Source organism: Columba livia, chromosome 11 (assembly GCF_036013475.1).
Source record: "Columba livia isolate bColLiv1 breed racing homer chromosome 11, bColLiv1.pat.W.v2, whole genome shotgun sequence".
Lineage (NCBI taxonomy): Eukaryota > Metazoa > Chordata > Aves > Columbiformes > Columbidae > Columba > Columba livia.
Window position 1 is genome coordinate 21171338 of NC_088612.1, and position 26675 is coordinate 21198012.

The 26675-nt window shown below is 53.9% G+C and overlaps 3 protein-coding genes across 4 annotated transcripts in view; 2 read left to right on the plus strand and 1 right to left on the minus strand.

Moving 5' to 3' along the window:
- SORD (sorbitol dehydrogenase) overlaps positions 1–14294 on the plus strand; it is a 42564-nt gene extending 28270 nt beyond the window's left edge. The window contains exon 9 of the mRNA XM_065076337.1: positions 13426–14294. Coding sequence (XP_064932409.1) covers positions 13426–13597 — 172 coding nt within the window. The 3' untranslated portion in view covers positions 13598–14294. The remainder of the gene's footprint in view (positions 1–13425) is intronic.
- DUOX2 (dual oxidase 2) overlaps positions 1–21495 on the minus strand; it is a 29604-nt gene extending 8109 nt beyond the window's left edge. Inside the window, exons 1-18 of the mRNA XM_065076336.1 lie at positions 21250–21495; positions 13418–13509; positions 12693–12776; positions 10434–10598; positions 8879–9066; positions 7410–7611; positions 6751–6917; positions 6609–6669; positions 6384–6480; positions 6168–6255; positions 5721–5823; positions 4831–4994; positions 4017–4183; positions 3704–3822; positions 2680–2817; positions 1859–1972; positions 818–1020; positions 377–562 (exon numbers count right to left, since the gene is read on the minus strand). Coding sequence (XP_064932408.1) covers positions 377–562; positions 818–1020; positions 1859–1972; positions 2680–2817; positions 3704–3822; positions 4017–4183; positions 4831–4994; positions 5721–5823; positions 6168–6255; positions 6384–6480; positions 6609–6669; positions 6751–6917; positions 7410–7611; positions 8879–9066; positions 10434–10598; positions 12693–12776; positions 13418–13466 — 2295 coding nt within the window. The 5' untranslated portion in view covers positions 13467–13509; positions 21250–21495. The remainder of the gene's footprint in view (positions 1–376; positions 563–817; positions 1021–1858; positions 1973–2679; positions 2818–3703; positions 3823–4016; positions 4184–4830; positions 4995–5720; positions 5824–6167; positions 6256–6383; positions 6481–6608; positions 6670–6750; positions 6918–7409; positions 7612–8878; positions 9067–10433; positions 10599–12692; positions 12777–13417; positions 13510–21249) is intronic.
- DUOXA2 (dual oxidase maturation factor 2) lies at positions 16396–26596 on the plus strand. Of its 2 annotated transcripts, XM_065076344.1 has the most exons (8): positions 16396–16644; positions 19110–19378; positions 19509–19566; positions 21638–21772; positions 21930–22143; positions 23068–23282; positions 24040–24263; positions 26304–26596. In XM_065076344.1, the coding sequence occupies exons 2-7, from the start codon at positions 19232–19234 to the stop codon at positions 24231–24233; spliced, it is 963 nt and encodes a 320-aa protein (XP_064932416.1). In that variant the 5' UTR covers positions 16396–16644; positions 19110–19231; the 3' UTR covers positions 24234–24263; positions 26304–26596. The 2 variants fall into 2 exon arrangements, with proteins under 2 accessions (XP_064932416.1, XP_064932415.1); XM_065076343.1 differs by lacking the exon at positions 26304–26596 and having other exon boundaries at positions 16397–16644; positions 24040–25358.
- Positions 26597–26675: the final 79 nt, after the last annotated feature.

The window sequence follows — 26675 nt, forward strand, 5'->3', positions numbered from 1 at the left end:
AAGTCCCGTGAGTGCTGGCAGAGCAGAAGGCCGGTGTCCACTTGCCCAACCTATTGCACAGACACCGGTGCCTCCCCCAGCACAAACCCTACAGCAGATACCACAGCTGTGTCACTCCTACACAACGTGACTTCCACACTAAACACCACCAACCACTACAGAGACCTCAGTTATGTCATCCAAAAGTCCCTTTTCAACTCCAGACACTTTTACCACCACAGCCTTTTGTCTTCTGCAAGGGGAAATGTCCCTTGGTCCTGAAGCTTCCTTGTGCATGGCTTACCAGCTCTTACGGTGAGCAGCAGCAGCAATGTTCTTTGCTTAATCAATACCAAAATACCTTCCTCCATGCAGAGCCAGCCACACCTCTACATACCTGAGCAAACAGGTGCCTGAAGAAAGTCTCCAGAATTTGTTTTCTCTGCTCCTGGGTGACTGCCCGTTTCATCAGGCTCTGCTCCTTCATCTCGGACATGTGCAGGTCAAGGCCACTCTCCTCCAAGTAGCTTTGCAGCTTCCCGATAAAGTTGCTCCTCTCTGCCTCCTCGCTGAAGAGCAGCACCTGCAGGAGACCCCACCAAATGGCTGTGAGCAGCAGACACTCCATCGGGATGCTTGTACTGCTCCTCTTCACCACAGTGGTCACCCCATGGTCAGAGTTGGACCTGGTGGTTCTCAGGAAGCCACTGACACCCTTTGGGGACACACGCTGGTCCCAGTGCCCAGGACTGGGTGGTGCAGGGTGTATGTGACCAGTGGCAGAGGATGGTGGAGGGTCCAGGGGAAGGTATCGTACCCCAGGCATCACAGTACTCACGAGGTCATACTCCTTGGGGCTCTTCAGGAGCAGAGCTTTGTTCCCTCTGTTGCTAGAGAGGATCACCTCCACGCTTTGATGGGCTTTCAGGCTGATGTTCCTCAGCGCACACCCTCTCCTATCCAGCACTTTGAGGACTTTGTCAGCTTGGAGCTGAATGTAAACGGGAGAGCTGTCTGTCTTGGGACCGTGCCACTCCATAGCTGGTGGGAGAGAGGACACGGCTCAGCTGGAAGGTGCACTTGGCCTCTTACTCATCCCAGCACTTCCTTTACCGATGTTCAGCTTGGGAGTGATTGCATGAGCAGACACATGTTAAGGGAAAAAGGATGATCTCCCACCCAGAGAATACAAGCGCATGGTCAGGGGAGGAGTACAGACCATGGAGCAGGGAGGTCAGATTTTTCCATTGTCCAGGACAAGGAGATAATAGAATCATACAATGTCCTGAGCTGGAAGGGACCCACAAGGATCACCAAGTCCAACTCCTGTCCCTGCATATGACAACTCCTAAATTCACACCATCTGTCTGTCCGGTCTCTTCTTGAACACTGTCAGGTTGGGGCCGTGACACCTCCCTGGGGAGCCTGTTCAGTGTCCAGCACCTCTGGGTGAAGAACCTTTTCCTCATGTCCCACTGACCCTCCCCTGGCACATCTTCTGCCATTCCCCATCCTGGAGCTACTGGTGCAATTGCTCCACATAGGATTCCTTCAGATAAGGTGTGATCTGGAGAGGGTTATAATTAAAGGGTCATAAGATGACTCAGGTTGGAAGGGACTTGCCTAGCCTCCTGCCTAAAGTAGGACCAGCTATGGCATCAGGCCAGTCTGCTCAAGGCTTTATCCAGTCAGGTCTCGGATAAGATGGAGACCACACAACCCCTCAACCTCTCTGGGCTACCTGCTCCACTGCTTGCCTATCCCCATGGGGAAACAGTTTCTCCTGTCTGGGCACAAGCTCCATGAGCAGCCCTGCCTGTGTCCCCTGACTCCAGCAGCGTAACCAGCCACCATGGTGGGACCAGCAGAGCCACCTCACCCTGTATCGCCTCGCCGGTCACCTCCCATCGCACACTGGAGCCCTGCTTCTTCTGCAGCTTCTTGAAGTCTCGCTTGCGGAGAACGGCCACGATCCAGGCAACAAACAGAGTCACTGGGGACACGTGGGAGAAGAATCACAGACTGGTTGAGGTCAGAAGGGACCTCTCTAGATCCCCCAGACTAACGCAGGGTCACAGAGCAGATCACACAGGTGGGCCCAGGCGGGTTTGAATGTCTCAGAGCAGGAGACTCCACACCTGCTCTGGGCAGCCTGGGCCAGGCTCTGGCACCTCCCAGCAAAGAAGTTCCTCCTCATGTTCAGATGGAGCCTCCTGTGTTTCAGTCTGTGCCCGTTGCCCCTCACCCTGGCGTTGGGCACCACTGAACAGAGTCTGGTCCATTCTCTGACACCCACCCTGGAGATACTTATCACATTGATAAGGTCTCCCCTCATCATTCTCCAGCTGAACAGCCCCAGCTCCCCCAGCCTTTCCTCACAAGAAGGACGCTGCAGACCCCTCATCATCTTCATAGCCCAGAAAGCATGTGGTATCACAAAGCTCCTCCGGCTTTGGCAGCATCACCTGTATGACGGGGCAGCCAAAGGTGTTATTTCTTCCCCATGACTCTATGGCTTTATTTAACACAGGGCTGCCACATGAAAGCCCTGCTCCCACTGCTGCCTGAGGATCCTGCCACCTCAAGGACCTCAAGAGTGGCCAAGACTCAGCAGCTCCTGCTGGGAGGTGCTCAATCCACTGGCACTGAGTCCCTCTCTGTGGTGGAAAAGGAGATGGGTAAAGAAAGGGAGCAGCAAACCTAAAGGCAGACAGCAGAGGACAACGATGATGATCCCGAAGCCTGCGCCGCTGCCTTCGAAGTAGTCCAGCACGGTCATGGGCGTGCAGTTGGCCAGGTGCTGAGCCGTCAGCTGCTGGGGCTGGGGACACGCGTCCCCTGCACAGGGGAGACAGGCTGTGAGTGTCAGGGACCTTCTACCCCTCTCATCATCCCCAGGAACCTCGGCATTCAGATGTTGGTGGGTTTCATTGTCAGGTGACCCAGGGAGCTCTGCAGAACTGGGAGGCTGGAGATAAACTCCAGATGTTAAGAGACAACCCTAGTTTTTGGGTTGAAACTTTGCCTGCCACAGCAAACCAAGCACAGAACTGGACTCAAGCACCCTTGGAACTTGGCACCATCATCTCTCCTGATGGGATGGGTTGAGCAAGAAGCACCTTAGGCCATGGTACATTTGGGCTCTGAGCCTCTGCTCATCCATGTGCTGCACATCCAGGGAGTTCTCCTGGTGCAACCACATGGAGCATACGCCAAGGGAACCAAAACACTCAGGGGTTGTTGCCATTAAAGGCAAAAGCAGGCAACGTTACACAGTTAACGTGCAAAGCTTAATTCATCTGCAAACTTTATCACTTCTTGGGTCACTCATCAGTTTAACCTGCAGAGCTGTGTGTTTATACCAAAGGAGCTGGAGGACACATCAGTGCGGAGCGTGACACAGCGTGGGGTGGGCAGAGGATGAGTTCCAACCCCAGCATGACCTTCCAGGGCATCAGCTGCATTTTTGTGCCTGGAGATCTTTCCAAGACTCATGCAATGCACACGCCTGGACTTCAGCCCACCTTCCACACCAGCGCTGTTTGCCTTGCTGACAAGCAACCCTTGCATTTTGCAGACGTTTTGCTGGCTTAGGGCCACCACAGGTGTCAGGCTGGAGAAACTGCCCGTCTGATGCTTCCCCTGTGTCACTGAGTCACCAGCTGTGTCACCGAGATGGGTTTGCTTCCCTCCCCGACTCCCTGCTGCTGCACAAAGGACTCACCCTCGCTCCACGTGAACACCTGGGCCTGGAGCAATTCGGGGCTTGCGGAGGTGACAGCGGTCAGGACTTCATGGAAGGTGATGTTACGGATCTTCTTGGCTTCTTCCACCGTGAATAGCCTGTGGAAAAGATGTGGGGCCAAGCGGTGGCCTTGGGTGTCACTGGTGGCAGGAGGGATTCGCTCCCCACACTGGTTTAGGAACTGAGGAAGATGGAGGATGGTTTTTCCTCCATCCCTGGTCGTTATGTCTTACTGGGGCTGGCAAAGCAGTGGGCAGCTGCTCTGTGGGCCAGACAGGGAAGAGGTATTTACCCATTCTTGGTGTTTTCGAACCAAAATCTGTCGCTGTCACGCAGGCGCACAAACTGGTCCAGGATGATGGCACTGAAGAGGGAGCTGTCAGCCTCCAGCATGCCCCCGGGGAGCAGCTCCAGCCTGGCCGTGTCGTTGGCGTACAGCAAAGCCACCGTCTCCAGGACCTGGCAGAAACCCACACCGCACACGTGAGGAGAGGGAATTCTGCCAGCGCCTGCAAGTGCTGGCTGGAGGAGTGAGGAACATGCCTTTCCAGGCATCATCACTCGTCCATGTGCTGTGAGGATGCTCAGCCCCACACGGCCCTGAGGTCGTGGCTTGGACTTGAGCAACTCAGCATCACTCCCAGAGCACGCAGATCACAGCAGTGCAGGCACAGAGGAAATGCCTCCAGTTGTGCCAAGGGAGGTTTAGAACGGATATTAGGAAAACATTCTTCACAGAAAGGGCTGTGGGGCATTGGAACAGGCTGCCCAGGGCAGTGGTGGAGTCACCATCCTGGAGGCGTTTAAAAGGCATTTAGATGAGGTTCTCAGTGACATGGGTTACTGCTCGAGTTGCGTTAGGTTATGGCTGGAGTCAGCGAAATGGTTCTATGATTTTTATGATTCTATGGGGCAAGATATAGTTATTCACACCATTTAATTACAATTACCCCAATGCAACAGCCCCGCAGGCATGAAAATGTGCTAGGGCAGGGTGTGCACTTATGTCCCTCTTCCTACTTCGCTGGAGAAGCCAGTGAGCACCTGGACGGCCCCAACGTCCTTTGAGCCACATGCTTTCTGTGGCCAGACCAGTTCCCTGTTACCTGTTGATCCAGGTGTGGGGCAAGGGCCGACCAGTTCTGGAGAGGCTCCAACCCGAATAGCTCCCGGGCTTGGTTGTAGGTGGGCAGGCCCAGGTCTCGCCCGCGCTGGAGCCAGCTGGCCACGTGGTCGGTGCGGGAGTACTTCAGGGGCCCGTACCAGTAATCTGCAGGTGGGTTGAAGCTGTTGTGATGGCAAGGCAGAGCTGGAGGAGCAACCACAGCTGCTGGACCAGCCTAGTCCCTCTGCCATGGGCCATGCTGAACATGGAGGGCATCTCCATGGCCTTGTCAAGGTAGTCCCAGTAACACACTTAACATGCCCTGCACCTTCTGTGCACCTCCATTAACAAGGCTCAAGTTGGTCTTACGAGGAGCAGCTGAGGGACCTGGGGGGCTTCAACCTGGAGAACAGGAGCTGAGGGAAGACCTTATCACTGTCTACAACTGCCTGAAAGGAGGCTGTAGCATGGAGGGTTGTTGGTCTCTTCTCCCAGGTAACAAGTGATTGGACAAGAGGAAATGGCCTCAAGTTGCACCAGGGGAGGTTTAGATTGGATATTAGGAAAAAATTCTTCATAGAAAGGGCTGTTGGGCATTGGAACAGGCTGCCCAGGGCAGTACTGGAGTCACCATCCCTGGAGGGGTTTAAAAGGCATTTAGATGAGGTTTCTTAGGGACATGGGTTAGTGCCAGAGCTAGGTTATGGTTGGACTCAATGACCCTAGAGGATCTCTTCCAACCAAAATTATTCTATGATACTATCGTCTGAGGGTGTGGTTGGGTGCTGATGGTGGTGGGTTGGGACCTGCCTCCCCACCTTGGCCTCTGCACAGCCCCACAAGAGACAGTCCCACACTGACATGCCAGCCAGAGTGCAGGGGAGTGCAGACCTTGGAGATCTTCCACCACAATGTTGTCCTCCCGCTCTGCAATCTGCGAGCTCATCCCCAGCAGGAGGTTGTCCACGTCCATATCGTCTGTCTGCCCGGTGCTCTGAGGGGAGATGGGAACAGCAGGTGATTGCTCACAGGACTGAGGACATGGGGCAGCCCCACACCCCTGAACTGGTGCCCATGAGGGTGCAGACCCTGGGTGCAGGGACACCAGGGGCTTTTTCCAGGTTCATTTTCTCCACATCAGGTCAACCGTGAGGTGTGACCCTGGTGCAGCTGGAGGTGGTATCTGGGGATGATTTCACACCCCTTGGTTGGCTGTCATGCTCTGCACCTCATTTCCCTCTCAGACCCCTGTGAGCTCCTCCAGAACATACATTAAGGAATGAAGCCCCCCCAGCCAGCCTGCCATGTCCTCAGGACCCCGCGCTCCCTTCCCTGTACCTTTCTGCTCCAGTAGCTGTTGCAGAGCCGAACCGCTGGGAACGAGCCACCGGGGCCGGGCACTTGCTGGAACTGGCACTGGGGGTTTCTGGAACAGCAGAGAGGGGCTGGACCCACAGCTGCTGACCGGGAATGGACAAGGACCATCCCCAGCTCGGGTATCCTCATCCTGGGCACAGGCACCACCCTCCCACAGCCCCACCAAGCCCATCCTACCTCATGTAAACGCCCGGTGGCACCATGGTGGCCAGGAACTGTCCTGCAGCTGCCACGAACTCCGGTGAGATGCTGGGGTCCAGGTGCTGCTGGTACCCTGCGAGGCAGCGGCCGCGGTCCAGCGGTCAGGCTGGGGTGAAAGGGGCTGAGCCCCCCATCCCACCCCGCCCTTCATCTCCCCTGCTCCCCCCACCCTGCCCCCCGCAGCTCCGCTGTGCCCCTCACCATTGTACTCTGGGACAGTTTTCCCCAGCAATGTCGGCAGCCACTCGTACAGCACGATGCTCTAGGACATGGAAATCAGGTCAGGGACAGAGATGGGAGGTTACTGGGGGCCTTGGCAGAGCCAGAGTGTCCCAGCCCTCACCTGGAAGGTAGCGATGACCCGCTTGCGAGCGTGCTGGAAGACATCCTCATCCGACCACGTGGAGTGGTTGCTGGCCAGTGCTGCGGCAAGACAGTTGTGGTAGCGAAACCAGACGATGCTCTCGGCCTGCAGGAAGAGGTTCTCGTTCCCCCAGGCGCTGCCCAGGTCTGCAAGAGCCACCGGGAACAACAGGGGGGTTGTCACCACTGGAGGAGCATCCCAAGCCCAGCAGCCCAGCATCCCCTCACCCTTCCTTCCTCCCTGGGAAGATGAGCAGCCCAAGTGAGTGAGAAGCAGAACCCCAGCAGGGACAAAAGGTGAGGATTCCAAGCAAACTGAGCAGGTTTTTATCAGCAGCAGCCCATTTCCCCACAGGAGATATTGCCTGAGATCAGAGAGAGCAGCACCTGCCGGTCTCTATGTGTTGGCTGGGAAATGACCCGCTGCCTGAAGTTCACAGCGTGTCTGTGCTGGGAAGCCTTTGCTGGGGCACACATCTTCCTACTCCTGGGGCTGGGAAACCACCTGCTCTCCCACGGGACTCATGACCCCTGTGTCATCGCATCCCCCACCCCTTCCTGGGGTCCTCTCTGGGCTCAGCTCCTCCTGCTCCCCCTGCTCGCGATCACATGAAAAGCCGTTGAAGATGCCACCGTTACCGTAGATCCCCTGGGGACCGCCCTGTCCTGTGGAGGGGTCCAGCGCCTTCCACATGGGGACCCTCCCATCCGTCTCCCTGGGGACACGTCTGTCGGGCCCTGCGGCCAGTTGTCCCCCCGAGAAGCTCCTCAGGGCATCGCTCCAGGAGTGCGAGGGGCCGTAGATGGAGCTGCCGTCCAGCCAGCCCGTCACCTCGTTGGTCTAGGGCAGGAAAAGGGGTCTTACAGGAAGGTGCAAAACATCTGAAAAGCCCCAAACCGGCCCTTTTTGTCTTGCAAGGCAGGCATCCCATCCCGCTTTAACAAGAGGTGTATTCAAATATATAGATGCAAACTATACTTATGGTTGGACTCGATGGTCTTAAGGGCCTCTTCCAAAATGATTTTATGATTCCAACTGCAGGAATGAGTTCCAGGTACAAGAAAAGACCAGGTACAGCTTCTTCAAAAGTACATTTTGTCTCATGGATCCCTACATAGGCAAGACCAAGCTGGAAGGGGACTACATCCATCTCTGGGGAAACTGGAAACAACTGGTGAGCCCTGTCCTGGCAGCATGTTGAGTATCTCCCCTGCTAAATGTGTTCAGGAAAACCACCTTTTTAGTCTGAAAACATGCTGGAGTTTCCGTTTTTCCAAGGTCTGAAATACTGCTAAAACCATGACTTGCTAATCTGGTCTCATCGTGGTTTGTCATGTGAAAGGTTCAGGAGGGAATTTTGCTTCAGTGATTTTGATTGGGAAGCTTTCTGTCAGCAAAGGAAAAGCACATGTGCTTGGGAACACATCCAGCCTTAGCACAGAAAAATAGAGAGGAAAATCTGGGGAAAATCTGGACTTTTTTCCCAAAATGACTGAAATTAAGAGAAGCTTTACAAGTTTACAACTTTATGACAGTACCGGCTCAGTTTTGTGATATGTTGTTAAAGATAAGAGTTGATGATTAAAAAAACCATGTCATAATTCCTGACCTTCTAGAGTGGCACACACATATAAATTAGTGATGGAAGTTCATTACACTTTCCAAAATGCTCCAGTTATCCCTTGTTTCACCACAGACAGCCCTACCTTTGCTCATTTTAATTGAAGTGATAAAAAATTTGGCAGCCAAGCATAACCGTGAATTGCTCCTGCTTTACCGTATCCTCTTCTGCTCCTCATAGACTATGCAAGATACTCAACCTTGCATTAAAATACATGACACAGATCTAGAGTAATTACATTTTCTGCGGCCAAGAAATGCACCGAACTTGAGCAACCCCAAATGTTGCTCTGCGTGAACCAGAATCTTGGAGACTGTACTTTGGGTTCATTTGAAATTGGTTCAAACACTTGAAAGACATATTTTTAAGGAAATGGTGGTGCTTTCCTTTATTTTTTTATTTGCAAACACTATCTTGGCTACTACAGACCCCGGTGTTAGGTGAAGAGGAATTGAGCCAAAGAGCAAAAGAAACATGATGTCCTACCTGTTCCCGGGGGCTGTTGGGGCTCTGCCCTGTCCCCGTCGCCCAGTGGATGCGCTGGAAGGGCAGGACCACATCTCCAGTGCCCGTGGGGTCAAACACAAGGTCTCCGCGCGGGATGTGGATGTTCAGGAACTCAGCAGGACAGCCGGGTTTCTCTGTCCCCAGGATGTCCGAGAGCACGTGGAAACCTGCCAGAGAGCCAAGGGTGGTCAGCAGCTGGGAGGAGAGTCACCAGCACCCAGAACGGGATGTGGTGGTGGCCAGTTGAGCCGTACGTGATTTCCTCCCCTGCCTTCACTGCTGGTTTGCTACACGACTTTGAAAAAGTCTCTTTGGGCTGGAGCCCAGAGGTGTTGAGCTCCAGTCAACTCAAGCAGGACTCTAGGAGCCCCTGGCTAGACCTCACAAGTAGGGTAGGGTCATTCAGGGACCCGCACAGAGAAACTTAGCCAACAGATGTACAGAGACCACCGGCAGCTGGACCTTCTGCTGGCCACCACTTTGCCAGGATCAAGGCTCTGCATGTAGCCACTATTTCCCTGAGCTCTTCCTTGCCCGTGGCCTTCAGGCCAAGGGTTGCTGCTGATGTTGAGCTTCGTGGCTGCTGTTGCTCTTGGCCTATTAGAACTTCAGTGTAATGGGAAAAAGTGCCTCCAGGGAGAAGCTAAATGGAACTGCACTAGTGTCTGCCCTGCCTGTGGCACATCTTAGAATCTATGGTTGGAAGAGGCCCTTAAGATCGAGTCCAACTGTTACCCCACCCCTGGCACTGCCCCATGTCCTGAGAACCTCATGTCCATCTGTCCAGCCCTCCAGGGTTCACTGCCCTGGGCAGCCTGTTCCAATGCCCCACAGCCCTTTGGGGAAGAAATTGTTCCCCACATCCAACCTCAACCTCCCCTGGCGCAACTTGAGGCCGTTTCCTCTGCTCCTGGCGCTTGTTCCTGGGGAGCAGAGCCCGACCCCCCTGGCTCCAAGCTCCTTTCAGGCAGTTCAGAGATCAGAAGGTCTCTCCTCAGCTCCTGTTCTCCAGGCTTGGGTGTCAGGGGATGTATATGAACCTTAAGCTGTACGAGGAGATAATTGTCTCCACCTTGACAAGTTCAGACGGTTTTCTGAATGAGCTGGGAGTATTTCCCAGAGACAGACACAACTGGGTTTGGAGACCCAAGACCCCAATGAGCTCCTGAGGAACAGCAAAAACTGCTCCAACTTGCAGGAATTCTGCCCAGCAATCACTCACCGCATGGCTCTTATCGCATCTCTCAGATGTTTTGCAACAAGGTAACTCTACCGCTAAAACAAATGAGGAAGTTCTCAAATGACAAATATCAGTATTTAGGGCAACTGCCGAAGGTCAATGAAAATTCACGCAAACTCTCTTGGCTGGACAGTACCTTGGCATGGCCATACCCAAGGCTTTGTCTTTTGGGTGTGGGTCTGTTCTAAGCAATGGGTGAGGAGCACTGAGATACGTTGCCTTCAGGTGCAAGAAACCAACATTTTTCCAGCCAAACCAACATTCTTCTACCCATTGCCAGGTCCCAGCTCTTACCGAAGAAGACGGCCAGCACGGTTGTGTTCCTGAGGGAGGGCAGCCCGGAGGGTCCCCGTGCCACCGCATTGCTGAGCTGGCGAGCGTTGGGCACGTGGGGCTCCTGCAGTGCCTGGTAGACACCGTCCGCGTAGTTGGCTGGCAGCAGACGCAGCAGCCGGGAACCTGTGGCACCCAAGCAACACAGTGTGGGTCTGGTGGCACCCAACAGATGGGAGACACAGTGATAGCGGGGTACACCGGCATGTGCGAAAGTCCCAGAAGGGACCGAGAGGTTGGCATAGACAATTACTAGGTTGAGAGAGGTTCTCCTTCCCCTCTACTCTGCCCTGGGGAGACCACACCTGGAATATTGTGTCCAGCTGTGGCCCCTCAGTTCCAGCAGGACAGGGAACTGCTGCAGAGAGTCCAGCGCAGCCACCAAGATGCTGAAGGGAGTGGAGCATCTCCCGTGTGAGGAAAGGCTGAGGGAGCTGGGGCTCTGGAGCTGGACAAGAGGAGGCTGAGGGGGGACTCATTCCTGGGGATCAATATGGAAAGGGGGAGTGTCAGGAGGATGGAGCCAGGCTCTTCTGGTGACAACCAGTGACAGGACAAGGGGCAATGGGTGCAAACTGGAACACAGGAGGTTCCACTGAAATCTGAGAAGAAACTTGTTTGGGGTGAGGGTGGCAGAGCCTGGCCCAGGCTGCCCAGGGGGGTTGTGGAGTCTCCTTCTGTGCAGACATTCCAACCCGCCTGGACACCTTCCTGTGTAACCTCATCTGGGTGTTCCTGCTCCATGGGGGGATTGCACTGGATGAGCTTTCCAGGTCCCTTCCAACCCCTCACATTCTGGGATTCTGTGAATTACAGTGGCCGAAACCACACAAGTTTTGGTACCAACACCCAAAAATTCTTGCAAGACTGGGATCAGTGCTCTTAACACTAGGAGGGATCCTCCATGGGCATGTTCCCTTTCAGTTGTCCTTCTCTGGTCCATGTGCATCCTCATTGCCTCCTGGGGCTCTGGGGTGGCTTGGTCCAGTAGTTAACTGGAGTGATGTTAAGCTGCCCATGTTTACTATGTAATCCTGCATAAACACAGTGATTGACAACACCATAGGAAACAGGAATCATGGAATTGTTTCGGTTGGAAGAGAGCCTTAAGATCATCGAGTCCAACCATAACCTAACTCTAGCACTAACCCATGGCCCTAAGAACCTTGTCTAGGAAAGGGAACAGCCAGAAAGGCAGAGAGACAAGGGAGAAGATGAGAGAGAAACACCCTGACATTGTACCCACCACCTGTCCTGGAACTGAGCATCCAGGAGGTGGGAGGTCATTTCTCACTGATGAGCAAGTTCATTTTGAAAGGCTCTTCACTGTGGTGGGCTCCATTTGCTGGAGCAAATCCTACATTACAGGCTTAGTTTCAGGCTTAGATTCCATAGGTTTGTTTCCAAGTGTTAAGGCTTGATCTGTCTTCTCTGAAAGAGGGAGATTCATCTGCCAGGGATGTCCCTGACAGCCTTTGCTGTAACCAAAGCTTTGCTGTAATCTGCTGGATGTCCCTGAGATGTCCCTGGATGTCCCTTTGGTTACACCACAGGGCTGATGACACACACATCAAGTTGGAGAGCCAACCAGACTCAGAAGAAGCTGTCTAATTTCCACTGCACCTTGTGTCACCATGAAGGCAACCAATCTGTGCTGCAGGAAACAGAAGGATTCATAGTATTTTCGATAAGATCCTGCCTGCTCTGCCCTGGTGTGTGTGGCTTGGGGACATCTCCTGGAGGTGGTCCCATGGGCTGGTTGTAGGCACGAGAAAGCAGCTCACCAGTGGCACAGGGAAATCCCACGTGCCTGTCCCAGTGCACGCCAGTACATGTTGCATATCAGCCCAACAGTGCAATGTCTGCCTTGTGTGGAGCACAAAAGCAGTAGGTCCAGTGTGCCTGGAACTCCTCTGTCTCTGGCCCTGTGTTGAATGCTGCTGGAACTACATGCTGACTTTTGGCTAAAAACACCTTTTTCCCAGCTCTGGGATCCCTGACAGTCACTGAAACACCTGCTGGGAAGAGCTGGGTCCTCCTACCTGTGCAACCAGGGACATCATTTGGGCGCAAACAGCCGCCTCTCAGGGCCATGGGAGGTGGCCTCGCCTGGTCACCTCTGTGCTCAGGTCAGAAGGGCTTTCTCTCTCAGTCAGAAAGCGAGCCAGACGCCAGTGTGCCAGCTCGCCCCGTCCCACCATCCCCGTCCCCGGCACTCACCCACCGCGCCGCGGCTGTGGTGCAGCAGGTTGTTGTACCAGCCGTCATAGCGCTGGACCTCCCAAGAGATGCTCTCCTGGGCTCCTGCAAGAGATCAGACCCACTTGGTGACCATCACAAACACACGAAACGAGCATCTCCATTACAGAATTATATTTATACTGTGATATTTTCCCATATTCTTTCTTAAACTATCTATACAAACAGTTCTTTAGACGAGTTGTACACTCTTTTTGAGGGATAGCCATGTCTAAAGTCGGAAATTCATGCTTGTGACCCTGATGTCCCCAAAGCAATTTCTGGCCCCCACCAGTCTACTCCAAAGGATCTTCATTTCCTCCTTCTCTCTCAGGGTATCAGAAGAAGTCTCTCCTTACTTCTGATGCCCACAGTGTTCATGTGAGTCAAGAAAAGGCCTTGACACTGGACTTTGCTCTGCATTGTGTATCAGCATCAGCCCTTGTCAATAAATATATACTTTGTTTCCTTTGCATTAATTTTTATTGCTTTTATTATAATTCTAGCAAGAAGCTCCAGGTCCTGGTTACAAGCTGTTTACATAAACAGCAGTAGGTGTGTCTCCTGGTCTGCAAGTTCAGTGTTTCGTTCCATTTTTTTCTTATCACAAACTGAATCATCCCCATTTCTGATACGATGTCCTATGAGTCTGAGGAAGGTCCTCAGAGCGGACCCCCTTGGATCCTCTTCCCTGAAATCACGCTTACTTCCCCAGGTGCACGTCAGCAGCAGAGCCACCGTCAAACTCAGCATCATCTCTGCGGGTCGCGGCGGCTGCTGGGTCTTTGGAAGAAGGAACCTGCGAAGGGAGAGAAGGAGGGAGCTGGAGCTGGGAGGATGCTCAGACCATCATCTCAGCTCCCTCTGGTGGTTTTTCTGCCTGGTAAAACCCCGCTGCCATCACCATCCAACTCGATGGAGTTGTCTCATAACCAGCCTTTCTCATGATGTTTTACCACCTCACTTTCCACAAAGGCCCTGGATCCAGAGCAAATTTCATCAGTGGGACATAAACCTTTAAAACCCCGGCCAACACCTGACTGAGGAGAAATATTCCCAGACACGAACAGCAAAAGCTATGTTTTTTGCTCATAAATGCTACAATGCTTCCGCTGGCTTTGCACGCACAGGAACACCAAGCTTGGATTTAACTCCAAGAGAGGGTTTTCTGTTAAATCTGTCTCTTCGTCCCTTGTTCCAGTGCTGCAGGTGTGTGCCCAAAGAGCAGCATCTCTTCAGAGCCAAGAGACGCACGATGCACAGCTTTCAGCTTTTCCTGCAGCGCCCTGTTGCAAGTGAAAGCGATGCTTTTAGTTTCTTGTTTTCATTGTTTTAATCAAAACTCCAAGAAATGATGGTTTCAAAAAGGCTTCCATGTTGCCAGCAACTCTGTAGCCCTAAATACAACATCCGCTTGGCAAACGAAGTGGTTTGAGATTTAGATGTTGTCATTTGCAGTCACATTAATTGTGTTGATAAACTGAACACTAGTTGTCAGGTTGTGAGTGCAGCATATAACCCGCGTTAACTCCCTTCTGATAGTTTTCTGTATTATGACCTTTGCAACATGCTGTTTCTCAACAAGTGACATCTCCATGTTCCTCCTCTGTCACAACATCTTCTCTGCGCTCCACACCTCACTAAATATTATTACATGCAAACCTCGTTATCAGGTTCCCGTAACGTGGATTTAACATTAAATCACTGTTGAAATGCCTCTGCGCTGACCATGTTTTCGGTTCAGGTCTCACCTCCACAGACAGAGCTGCAACCCCCACCTAGAGTTGAGGCCTGAAGGCGTCACCAGATTTAGCCACATTGCATGGGGCAAAGCCAAAGCTCAAAGCACATCAGCACAGGCACGGTGCAGCAGGTCTCCCCCTTCCCCTTGGGTCTTCTCGAAGGGCTCCAGCAGAAAATGTGTGCTAAGATTCCTTCTGGCGCTGAGCAAACCTCCCATGTCCTCAGCTCCCGGAATCACTCTTGACCCAAGCCATAAGATGACATGGTGGCTCTCAGGCACTTTTCATCTCCCCATGGCGCGGCACTGGAAACCCACATATTGCCCAGTCAATCCAAGACCGTGGGGGGGGTCTCTGGACCTTGACCATGGACAACATGATACAGTGACAGTGGTGGTCTTGCTCCAAGCAGTAGTTTGGACCACAGACTTCTGAGGCCTTTCCCACCAACATGGAACTTCTCTCCCATGCCTCCACACTACCTTTATGTCTATCTACAAGTTACTGGTCACATTTGTCTCTCCCAACCAAACCTCAAGAACCAAATCCCTTCCCTGGGAGCAGCTCTCCCTGGCAGAACTTGGTCTGTAAAGGCATGAGGAGACATTGACACCATCAAGCCTTCTCCAGCTATTACTGGGAACATCCTCTCAGGCAGGGCTGAGTCACAGCAGTCCTTACAGGATGCACTTAAGAAGAGGGACATGCAGATCTGGGCTGGGGACCTCGTGCCAGTGGCACCCAGTTGTCCCACAATCCATGCTGCAGCACTCCCCAACGTGCTCTCCCAAAGTTGAGGACCAGTTGCCAAGCTTCTCCAGAAAGAGCTCCCTGCCCTCACACCTGCCTCCCGAATCTCACAAACCACCCAGGGGGTTCCTTGACATAAGGAAACCAGATCAGCCTCGGAAGCCCATGGTGCAGGAAAGCTTTGCAAGCTTGGATTAGCTCCGCAGACTTGTGAAGCGTCAGGAAGCTTGTGAAGTCTGATGAGCTCTCCGGGCTCTGCTGTTCCACAGACTCCCTGTGACACCTTTGGGAAGTCACTCCTTTCCTCTGGATCTAATGAAATCAAGCACTTGCTTCCCTCGTCGTTTTTTCTCCCATCAGAGAGGATCCCTGTGCCCTGGAGCTTCATACTCCTCCAAAAACAATGGTGCACAGAGTGCAACACATGGCTTCCCCCAGAGCAAGGATCTCCTGCTCCACCTGATCTCAGCAGATGCACCAGGTGACTGTCACCTTTCTGGGTCTGGGAGCAAGCTGCATCTCTCCAGCCTTGGATGCCCACCAGAAAATCCCAAACCTGTGTGCACGCACACAGGGACCAATGGGAGGTGTCCACCTCGGGACACCCCTAGGGCCAGATGCCACAGTGCCACCAGAGTGCACAGCAGGGCTGCCTCCCCTGGTGGAACAGAAGGTCCCTACCTGTCCCCACGGTGCCCTGTGTCCACATCGCAGGGACATGCACAGTCCCAACCTGCTCTGTCCTGCCACCCTGCTCCCTCCCAGGCAGGGTGTGCGTGGCTCCGTCGCACCCTGCAGGTGAGGACACGCGTGACTCCATCCCATCTGTCCCCACACGTGACCCAGAACCCCAAGTCCATGCAGGCAGGGACAGATGTATCCCCAACCTCCTAGTGCCCCATTCACGTGTGTCCCCCAGCCAGGTGGGGACACAGTGGCCCTGTCCCCTTGGTACCCCGTGCAGATGGGGATGTGACCCCCATCTCACTCTGTGTCCTGTCCCCCGAGCAGGCAGGGACACCAGTAGCCCAGCAGCCATGCAGGTCGGGGGAACACACGGCCGCATCCACCCTGTCCATCACCCAGGAAAGAAACGTGTAGCCCCATTTTTTCCACCCCTTCATGCATGACCCCTTCCCAACTTGTCCCCCGCACAGGAGGAGTCGAGAGGAGCACAATCCCCCCCGCAGGCAGCAATTGCGTGGCTCTGGCTCCCAGTTCCCCACGCAGGGGGAGGAGGGACACGCGTGGACCCGATTCCCCAAATTCCCCCCGTGGCTGCAGCCCCCGGTCCCGGCGCTCACCTCGGCGGCGGTGCGGCGGGCAGTGCTGCGGGGCGGCCCGCCCCGGCATTTACATAGGGCTCCGCGCCCGCCGCCGCCTATAAGAGCCGGTGCGGGACGGTGCCGCCCGATCCCCGCCGCCGCCGCCACCGCCCGCAGGTAGGTACCTGAAAAAGGGCCGCCACCCCCCGAGCCGCCCCGCCCGCGCCCCGCTGACCGCCCACCCCTGCACCCCGCCGGGGCGCCTCGCCCCCGCCCGGGCGCTTCGGGCGCTCCGGGGAGCAGCCCCCGGACGCTGCTCGAGGGGTCCTGGTTAGGCGGGGGGAGGGAGGGGAGGATGAATACCCATCCTGAGCTAGCCCGGCGGTTTTTGCTATCCCAGTTTGACCCCCTTGAAGGGGCAGGTAAATGCAGTCCCCCCATCCCGGAACTGCAGCTCTGGTCATTCGGTTTCCAGGGGACAGGATTTTCCTTGTTTCAATGGAAAATACCCATCTGCAGCCCCGAGCAACCCAGTCTAGGATTGCTGTTGGCTCTGCTGAGAGGAGTTTTATCTGGGCACTTTAGAAAGGTCCTTGATTCATTGTGGGGCAGGAAAACTGGGTTTCTGTAAGGAGAAACTCCTGGGTTTGGGGCAAACTTTCTGCCTCCTTTACCTTTCTCCCTTGCCGGTCCAGAATACTTCAAACAGAAAAGTTGTCTGTCTATGCCAAATTACTGATCTTTCCTTTAAGATGTTTCTAGTCTTTTCCCTGTCCATACACTGTGACAGAGGAAAGCACAGAGACTCCAGGGCCGTGCTTCTGCATGGAGGATGCTTTCCAAGGTGTAACAGCTTCAGTTTCTCCTGCCCTGAGCTGCAGGCATCAGTTTTCCACTTCAAAGCTGCAAAAATGCCAAGTAGCTGGTCTCCTGTGCAGGTTAATCAAGTGAGAAAGACTGGGCGGACAGCAACAGAAAGAATTGTTTCCCTGGAAATCCTCTATAAAACTATTCCCAGAAGTTCTAAAGTATAGAAGAAATGTAAATCTCCCTTTATATAACTCGAAATTTAAATTTTGATTTAACAAGGCAACACTTTGCATGTTATGTTTTGGGGTTTCAGTTGTTCCGTATCTGTTTAAGCTGTGAAGAGTTGTGTTTCAGTGAGTACACACTTGGAATCTTTCCTTCCCTCTCTGCATCTCATATGAAATTTGGGCAAAGATATATTGAAACTGGCGGAATTCAAGCAATCAAGATTTAACTTGTCCTAGGCTAAACTCTTCATTTATTTCTCCTCTTATAGCTGCTCAGACTGTTTCGTGAGCACATGGGTTGGATCTTACCTAAAAATATGATGAATACTGTTTTCAGAAAACGAGAATAAAATCAACTCCTCCATGCAGGGATAGAATGAAATTGTATTTGGGTGTGAGTCATATTAGCGCCGGCATTCCCTGACTTTAGGAGACTTCTTGGGGTAGTTGCTTGCAGAGATGCTATTAAATAAGCAAAATAAAAGGACTAAGCATGTAATCAGTTTTGGTAGAAAAGCTCTAAGCCAGGAACGGGGGAAGCTCTGTAATTGCTAGAACTAAAGTGCCAGCAGGAGTTCAAAGCCGTCTGTGGGAATTACGCACTTTGTTGTCTCGTGTAACTCATGTTCCTTTAGCCTTGAGATGAGCTTCTGATGCTCGTGCACTCCTTGGACCCACATCCCAGCTCTGGGAATTGCTTCTGGTCCCTTTGGACCAAGCACAGGAACAGTCCTGCCTCCCCAGATTGTACTTTTTAGGGGGAAAAGCTTCATCAAGGAGATGGGGCTGGTGGGCTTTGTTCCACTTGGAGGTGGTGGCCCCTGGCTGGGGGTAATTTTGCTGCTTAGAGATCGATGTATCAGTGGTTCCGTGTCGTTTTGGAGGAAGGCTGCACCTGCCGGTGGTTGCCAGCTCATGGGCTTCCTCTAAGGGTGCTCCACAAAGTGGAAAGCCCTGGCTAATTAAGGGAGTGGAGCATCTCCCATGTGAGGAAAGGCTGAGGGAGCTGGGGCTCTGGAGCTGGACAAGAGGAGACTGAGGGGGGACTCATTCATGGGGATCAATATGGAAAGGGGGAGTGTCAGGAGGATGGAGCCAGGCTCTTCTGGTGACAACCAGTGACAGGACAAGGGGCAATGGGTGCAAACTGGAACACAGGAGGTTCCACTGAAATCTGAGAAGAAACTTGTTTGGGGTGAGGGTGGCAGAGCCTGGCCCAGGCTGCCCAGGGAGGTTGTGGAGTCTCCTTCTGTGCAGACATTCCAACCCGCCTGGACACCTTCCTGTGTAACCTCATCTGGGTGTTCCTGCTCCATGGGGGGATTGCACTGCATGAGCTTTCCAGGGCCCTTCCAACCCCTCACATTCTGGGATTCTGGCTGCTGGAAGGAAGGACCCGGCTCTGGCTGGGGAGGAGCTGCTCGACAGGATTCTGGGCTCGTGCTGCTCCTCAAGCCGCAGCAGGACAGCAGCTGGCGGTTCCCTGGGCTGCCACAAACCCTCCAGGCTGGCGGAGCCCTGCCCCAGGCACCTCCTCTCCACCGAGAGCTTTTGGGCGGTGTGTTTCTCTGCTGGGAAGTATTTCACCTGCTTGTTTCCTTGCAGCATCACATTTCCTTGTCCCTCCGGGGAGTTTTGAGGTGGACCTGCTGCAGCTGGTTATTCTGGAGCTGAGCTGGGACTGGCCACCACCACCACTGTGACCAGCCCTCTCCCGGAGGTGCAGGATGACTCTCTTTGACGGCATCTACCCCTTCTACCCGCAGCTGAGGAAGGCCTCCGTGTTCAACGTCAGCACCATCATAGTCATCGTGGTCTTCCTCACGTTTGCTTGCAGCTTCCTGCTCATCACCCCGGGCATCCGTGGACGGGCGGTGCGTGACCCCTCTCCCCATATCTGCTCCCCACGTTTGGGATGCTGGGACAGTCCTGGCCAGTTCAGGGTGAGGCGGGAGGACAGCCAGGGCTGATGTCCCACCTCATGTCCCACTTCTCTCCCCGCAGAGGCTGTACTGGACACTGCGGGTTCTTCTCAGCCTCATCGTGGGAGTGGTGATTGTCAGTAAGTGCTGCTCAGCTCTCGGAGGGGGAATCTGGGGGCAGGATTAAACCCCAGGGCAGGGTCTGTGTTGGGAAACACCAGGTGGTGGTCACAGCCGTGGCCTGGCCGGGGTTGGCTGCATGGTCTGCCCAACCCCTGCTCTGCAAAGCAGTCCCACAGCTTCCCAAAAGGGCTTCCCCCTCCCTGGCATCTGGAGATGCCTGTGGTTACTGTTGAGTCGAGAAGGAGCTTTGCTGGTTGTGACTGCACAGCAGAGGTTGAATAGGTGGTTCCTCTGGCCATGCAAGCTCTCCTGAGCTGCCCATGGCCAAGGTGATGGGTGAAAATAAAACACAGGCAGGGCAGAAGTGTGGTGGGAGAGAGGGTAAAGACCTCTGAAGGAGCAAGGCAGAAGGAGATGAAGGATTTGGTTTAGCAGAAACCAGGAAATATCAAAATCATGGAATCATTTTGGTTGGAAAGACCCTCAAGATCGAGTCCAACCATTAACCCACCCCATGTCCCTGAGAACCTCATCTCCATCTGTTTAACCCCTGTGGGGATGGTGACTGCACCACCACCCTGGGCAGCCTGTTCCACAGCTTCACAGCCCTTTCCAGGAAGAATCTTGTGTAATAAATGGAACTGGTAGTAGAAACCAGGCTGTGGGATTTCCAGCTCAGACAGGGCGACAGAATGTGTACTGAGGGGACAGAAGGTGCCAGATGGGGAGAGCAACCAGCCCTGACCCCAAATCTAAGAGATTTTGATTACAAGACTGCCTGGAGAGGGATGGTGAAGCACAACCTAAGTGACACAACCCCCAGTTCACCCAGGTGATAGAAGGAGATACCGAGGCTGTGACCAGCCGTGGGGCTCTGCCAGCTGACACGTGGTGGTCACCCTCTGCCTGGGGACATCCAGGTACTGGGAGATGCTGTCAGAGCTGCCCGGGAGTGTGGTGTCGGGATGGAGATGGCAGAGGGACGGAGGTCAGGGCTTGCTCCACCAGCTCAGCCCTGGGGAGCCGTCCAGTGCCTCTCTCTTTACAAGGACGCAGCCAGGCGGAATTGATTGTTTTAAAGCCAGAATCAGGGTTTCTGTCTGTCGGCAGCAGGGCACACTCAACCCCGCAGCTGGGAAACGTTCCTGCAGAGCTGCTACTGGATCAGTGCCCTCACAAGCTGATTCAGCAGCTGAACTTATTTTCAGGCAGGTTTAAAAGGTCTTGTTCAGCCTGGGAGTAAATCGTCACCTTCTTTTTCTTTCAAAAGAAGTTGTTTACACTGAGGGTGGTGAGAGCCTGGCCCAGGTTGGGCAGAGAGGTGGTGGATGAACCATCCCTGGAGACATCCCAGGCCAGGCTGGACGGGGCTCTGAGCAACCTGAGCTGGTGAAGATGTCCCTGTCATGGCAGGGGGGACTGGGGGAGCCTTGAAGCTTCCCTCCAACACAAACCATCTGTGATTCACTTTCAGCTTGTCTCAGCATCACAAAATCAAGCCCACCACAAAGTGAAAGTATATCAGAAAAAAGATATTCTGTTCCAAAAAAACACCATATACTAGAAATGTTTCAACCTTTTCCCCCAGCTGAAGTGTCTGGCAGAGCTGTGACGGCACTTGCCACCCTGGTTTGACAGTGATCTTCACTATTCACTAACAGTGCGATCTAGGGAACTTAATATTTGGCAGTGAAACTCACCCGTGTTCCCGAGGCTGAGGAATGGGCTCATTTCCCAGCCCTGTCCCCGGGGGCTGCGGTGCTTGCCGTGCTGGGCAGCTTGCAGGGAGGTCCTGGTGAGGATGTCCAAGGAGGAATCAGGTCGTGGGGTTCATCCCTGGGGATATGAGCTGCCCTGCTCCGGGATGGAGGGAGGAGATGCTGAGCGCGGGGCGGACACGAGCTCTGCCAGGGCGTGGGGGCTGGTTGAGGCACGTCCTGGGCCTGAGTCAGCTCTCCTGCCGTCCTTCCCCTCCCTGGCAGCACTGCAGTGCCAACGCCGCCCTTGCTGCTCGCCCGTCATCCCCCTTGAGCACAGAAGAGCCCAGGACTGGACCCTCTTTAACCCCAGCTTTACTCTTCCTGGCAGCTGTCCAGTTCACAGGGGACTGGGAGACCGGTTGGGTGACAGCAAACACTTCCTACAAGTCCTTCAGCCAGGCCCTGGTCAACGTGGACATCGGGCTGCACGTTGGCTTGGCGGGGGTGAATGTCACGCTGATGGGTGAGTCTGATGTCTTTGCAGCTCTGGAGCAGCCATGGCCCCAGGAGGTCTCCAAGTGCTCTGTGGGTAGCCTTGGTCTGCACACAGGCTCCTGGGACCCTGCTGTCCACCCCAGCTACTGGGACACAGCAGGACCTCAATCTTCTCCCTCTGGCAGGAAACCCAGTGAATCAGGTCAATGAGACCATCAACTACAACGAGCACTTTGACTGGAGCTTCAGTGCAGACTACGACCACAGCTATGGTGAAGGACTGGAGAAAGGGCTGCCTAACCCCATCCTTTATGTGGCGGAGAAGTTCACCACGCAAAGCCCCTGCAACCTGCACAGGCAGTACCGCATCTCCGGCCACTACGCGTCGGCCACTCTCTGGTGAGCCTTGCTCTCCTGGTCCAAGCAGGGGAGATGCAGAGATGTGGGAAACGCCCTGCTGCCCTTCTCAGGAGGAAATACATGTGCGTGATGGGGCCTCTGCAAGGGCACCTTGGGGTGAGCAGATAAGAGGGATGGTCCTGGTTCTCTGCTGATCAGCTTCACCAGGGCTGGGCACAGGAGAGAGGAACGTGATGCAGATCCCTGCTGCGATGTGGTGATGATGGCAGGGGCCCATCCCTGTGGACCTGCTACCCTCAGTGGCCCCAAGAGGCCCAAGGGCATGTGTAGAATTCTTCCATCCCCATTTCTGAGGGTATTTAATGTTTGGGAGCGAGACCAGATGAGGAGAAACTGGTGATGCTGTTATTATGGGGTTGACCTCAACTCTTCAGTTGTCTGTGCTGGGCAGTGATGTGTTGCTGCTCATCTGGGCCGAGGGAGAGCTAGTCCACAACTGTCAGGAGATGCTCCTCTCTACCATGGGTTGCGGAGGGTGAAGACCATTGCACTGGATTTGAGAGCAGGGATGCAGGAGAGGGACCTGGTGGTACCATGGAGTGAGAGGCCCTGGTCCGTAGCAGCAGTTATCCCAGTGCTGTGTGCTGCTCTCTGCCCCACGCTTGGAAAGGCGGGAAGCTGAGATAGTCCACATACACTGCCGTGACCTCCTGGAGGCTGGTACAGACTGTGGGCTGAGCAATGGGAGGAGGAAATCCGGGCTTCTGCCTTCGGGATGCAGCAGTGTGAGCGTTGCACGTCTGCTTGCTCAGCCTGGGGTCACTCCAGCCTGCCCACAGAGCTTCTTGGCCTCATGCAATGCAACCTGGACTCCAGATTCCTCCTCCCACCTGGAAATCCTCACAGAGCATCCTAGTGCCTGGCACTTGCACAACTCATCCATTTGTTTTCTCCTATCTCCAGGGTGGCCTTTTGCACTTGGCTCATCTCCAACATGCTGTTCTCCATGCCCGTCCTAGTCTATGGAGGCTACATGCTGCTGATCACAGGGGCCTTCATGATCTTCTCGTTGATCTCATTCTCCACTGTGAGGAACTCCCCGATGTGCCCAATCCACTTTGGGACTGCAGTCCTGCACATAGGCTATGGGGGATCTTTCTGGCTCACGCTGGTGATTGGTAAGGACACTGGGCTACACTGGGCTCGAGAAGTGGGCCCATGCAAGCCTCATGAGGTTCAACAAGGCCATGTGCACGGTTGGGGCATCTGGGTCAGGGCAACCCCGGTGTCACTCCAGGCTGGGATGTAGGGATGGAGAGCAGCCCCAGGAGAAGGACTTTGGATGCTGGGGGTGAGAGATTGGACAGGACACACATGGACCTGCTGGAGAGGGGCCAGAGGAGCCCCAGAAATGATCTGAGGCTGGAACAGCTCTGCTGGGAGGACAGGCTGAGAGAGTTGGGGTGTTCAGCTGGAGAAGAGAAGCTCCGGGGAGACTTTGTTGTGGCCTTTCTGGGCTTAAAAGGGGCCCATAAGAAAGACGGGGACAGACTTTTGAGCAGGGCCTGTTGTGATAGTACAAGGGGTGACGGTTTTAAACTAAAGGAGGGAGATTCAGGCTGGACATGAGGAAGAAATTGTTGCCCCTGAGGGTGGTGAGAGCCTGGCCCAGTTTGGGCAGGGAGATGGTGGATGAACCATCCCTGGAGACATCCCAGGCCAGGCTGGACGGGGCTCTGAGCAACCTGAGCTGGTGAAGATGTCCCTGCTCATGGCAGGGGGGAACTGGGGGAGCTTTGAAGGCCCCTTCAACCCAAATTTTTCTATGATTTTCCATAAGAGAAGACATTTTCCCCTGGCAGGGGGACACCAGAAGAGGGGTGGCCATGTGCTGATGGTTACAGGGATGCTCACAGAGAGCATGTTGTCTTCCAGGCTTGCTCTGTCTTGTGGCCGGGATCGCTGTTGTCGCACTGCACTACTTCAACTTGGACTTGCTGAAAACTTTCTTCGACCTCCGCGAGGACAAAGCAGAGGAGTACCAGGAGATGACTCAAGTGTACGTCAACTCTCATTGTGGAAACAAAGGACTGTGTCCTTCTCAGCCCTCCAAACTCAACAGCATCTAGAAGAAAGTTTTTCCTGCACTTTCCCTGAAGGTGAGTCTGAAAGTGCAGGACACAAATCCTTCTTGATGTCCCCAGAAATCCATTTCCCCATTCAACTGCCTTTGAAGAGCACACGAGCGCACCTTGGGATGATGTGATGTACCTTTGCAGGCTGTATCTCCCAGACCGTGCCCTCTGGAAAAGGACAGGCTTTGCAGAGAGCTGCAAAGGGAGCAGCTCCCAGCTCTGGTGACTTGAGCTGGACCCTCCCCTGGGGATCTCTGTCCCAGGAGAAATGTCCCTCCTGCCTTGTGCCCTGGCACAACGTGGTGCAGCGAGTCTCCGATGACCAGTTCCCACAGCAGAAACTGAGCTCACTGCTCACGTTCTCATGAGGAGGACCCCTGACTCCAAAAGACAGTGATTAAAGCTGCTCATCTCTTTCTCAAGCACTTGATAAAGTATAGACCTTTTCATGTAGACCTTTCGGCCTACCTAGGAAAGCCAGGCACAGACCCCAACCCCACCAGGCTGGATGCTGCACGAGCTGCTCCAGAAATACAGACTGAGCAAACCTGCGATGCAGTTTGCGCAGGGAGAATGTGGCGATGTGATTTCTTTTCGCTTCCAAACCTGGGCTTTGTTAGGTAAGACTTGTAGCCTAGTGTGGGCTGAAAACATGCCAGAGGGAAGGACAGAGCCAGAAGGCTGAAGTCATCCCCATCCAGCTGGAGCACACTTGGGCTGGTTGGGCTCACCACAAAATGCAAACCGGAGGCCAGAGCCAGCCAAGGTGAGAAATGACACACATCAGGCTGCGTTATTGCAAACAGAAGACGGGCTCTGGCACCAAACCCACAGCCTGAGGGAGCCTCCAAGCACCCGCATAAGGAGATCACTACATCGGAATGCTGGAGACCCGGGCAGCTTCAGCCCAATTAATTGTAAAGGACATAATTTCAGTATTTGGACTCTTTTCTATCTTGAAAAAAGACCCTTGCTGTTAAGTTACTTACTTCTTTCACATCATATTTGTGTTGCACTAATGTGATTTGTTATGGGCAAGAATTATTATTTTTTACAAAACTTCATTAAAGCCCTGCTCCTTGGAAATGCTTTGGGCATTTTGGGGGGCTGGTTTCTTAAGCAGGGGCTCTTGTGAATCCCCAGCTGCCCTGGCAGAGGTGTCCCAAAGGAACGACGAGGCTTGTTGACATGTGTCAAGGTGAAAGACCCTTGTCACGGGGAGCAGTACCCTGCAGGGATGCAGGAGAGCATCAAAAGGAATTTAACGAGCCAAGCAGTGGGACAAAAGCCATAAGATCAAACCAACAAGACTCCCTCAGGAAAAGGAGGAGCCTTTCTCAAGTCTTTGTTGCATCCAGACATGTCAGATCTGAAAGCATCATGGGAAGATGCTACAACCAACCACAAGTTATTGAGCTGGTGTGGGACAGATCCCATGTCCTGAAAGCACAGGGTGCTGTGGGGTTTCCCATCCTTTCTGTCAATGCATCTGCCCCTCTCCAGCCCCATGTCCTGCTTTTCCCCCATTGCATCCTCAGCAGAAGAAAAGCTTTGGCCTGTTGCATCAGACACACAGAGGCATGAACCCAAATAAACAAAATTTGATCCATTTGAAGCACAAAGACACCAGATCTGTGTCTTGCTTGCTTCCCAACAAACACCAGCTGTCCAGGATTTCTGCAGTAGGGCTTGCATGGGGCCAGTGACATGATGGGGGATGCAGGGACTCCTTTGTGCATCGTGTCTCCTGCAGAGCAGGCTGTCAGCACACCATGGTTCACCACCTGCACGGAGGTTTGCAGGTGGAGGATTTCTCCCCTTGCCACCATGGGGATGTGCACACACAAGGGCCATCGCTCAGGGGTGATTATTTTCCTCACTACATGCTGTCATAGGAGCTGCTTCACTTGCTCTGTAAGAACTGTGGTTGTACAGCTCCTGGGTTGTGTTGCTGCAGGTCCTATCTCCTCTGTCCACCACAGCTCCTGCCTCAGTTTACTCACTGGACTGAGCCATTGTGGGCAACAAAACGTAAAATAATTGCCATTAAATCTTTACCTCTAGGGCCAGGCTGCTTCTGCCCCTTGCTTTCCAGGGGATCTCGCATCTAACCAGGGAGACAATGGCAGCAGTGGAGCAAACACTGTAAGTATCTTGGACATCACAGCTCTGCAAGGAGCGTCTTCAAGGACCGTGGTCCCCACGCCTGGAGGAACTCCTTGCACCAAGACATGCAGCCACCATGCCATCAAACAGACAGCAGAGCCATCCCCTCCCCTGTCCCCATGCTGGGCTGCAGAGGGAAACACACCTGCGAAAGGCAGAGGTTTATGAGGGCTGAATTTCAACCCAATAAATACAAGGGGTTTGTTGTACTTTGGATCTAGTCCAGCTGTAAGGCGAAGCACCTTCTGGTAGATGCCACTGGAGACATCC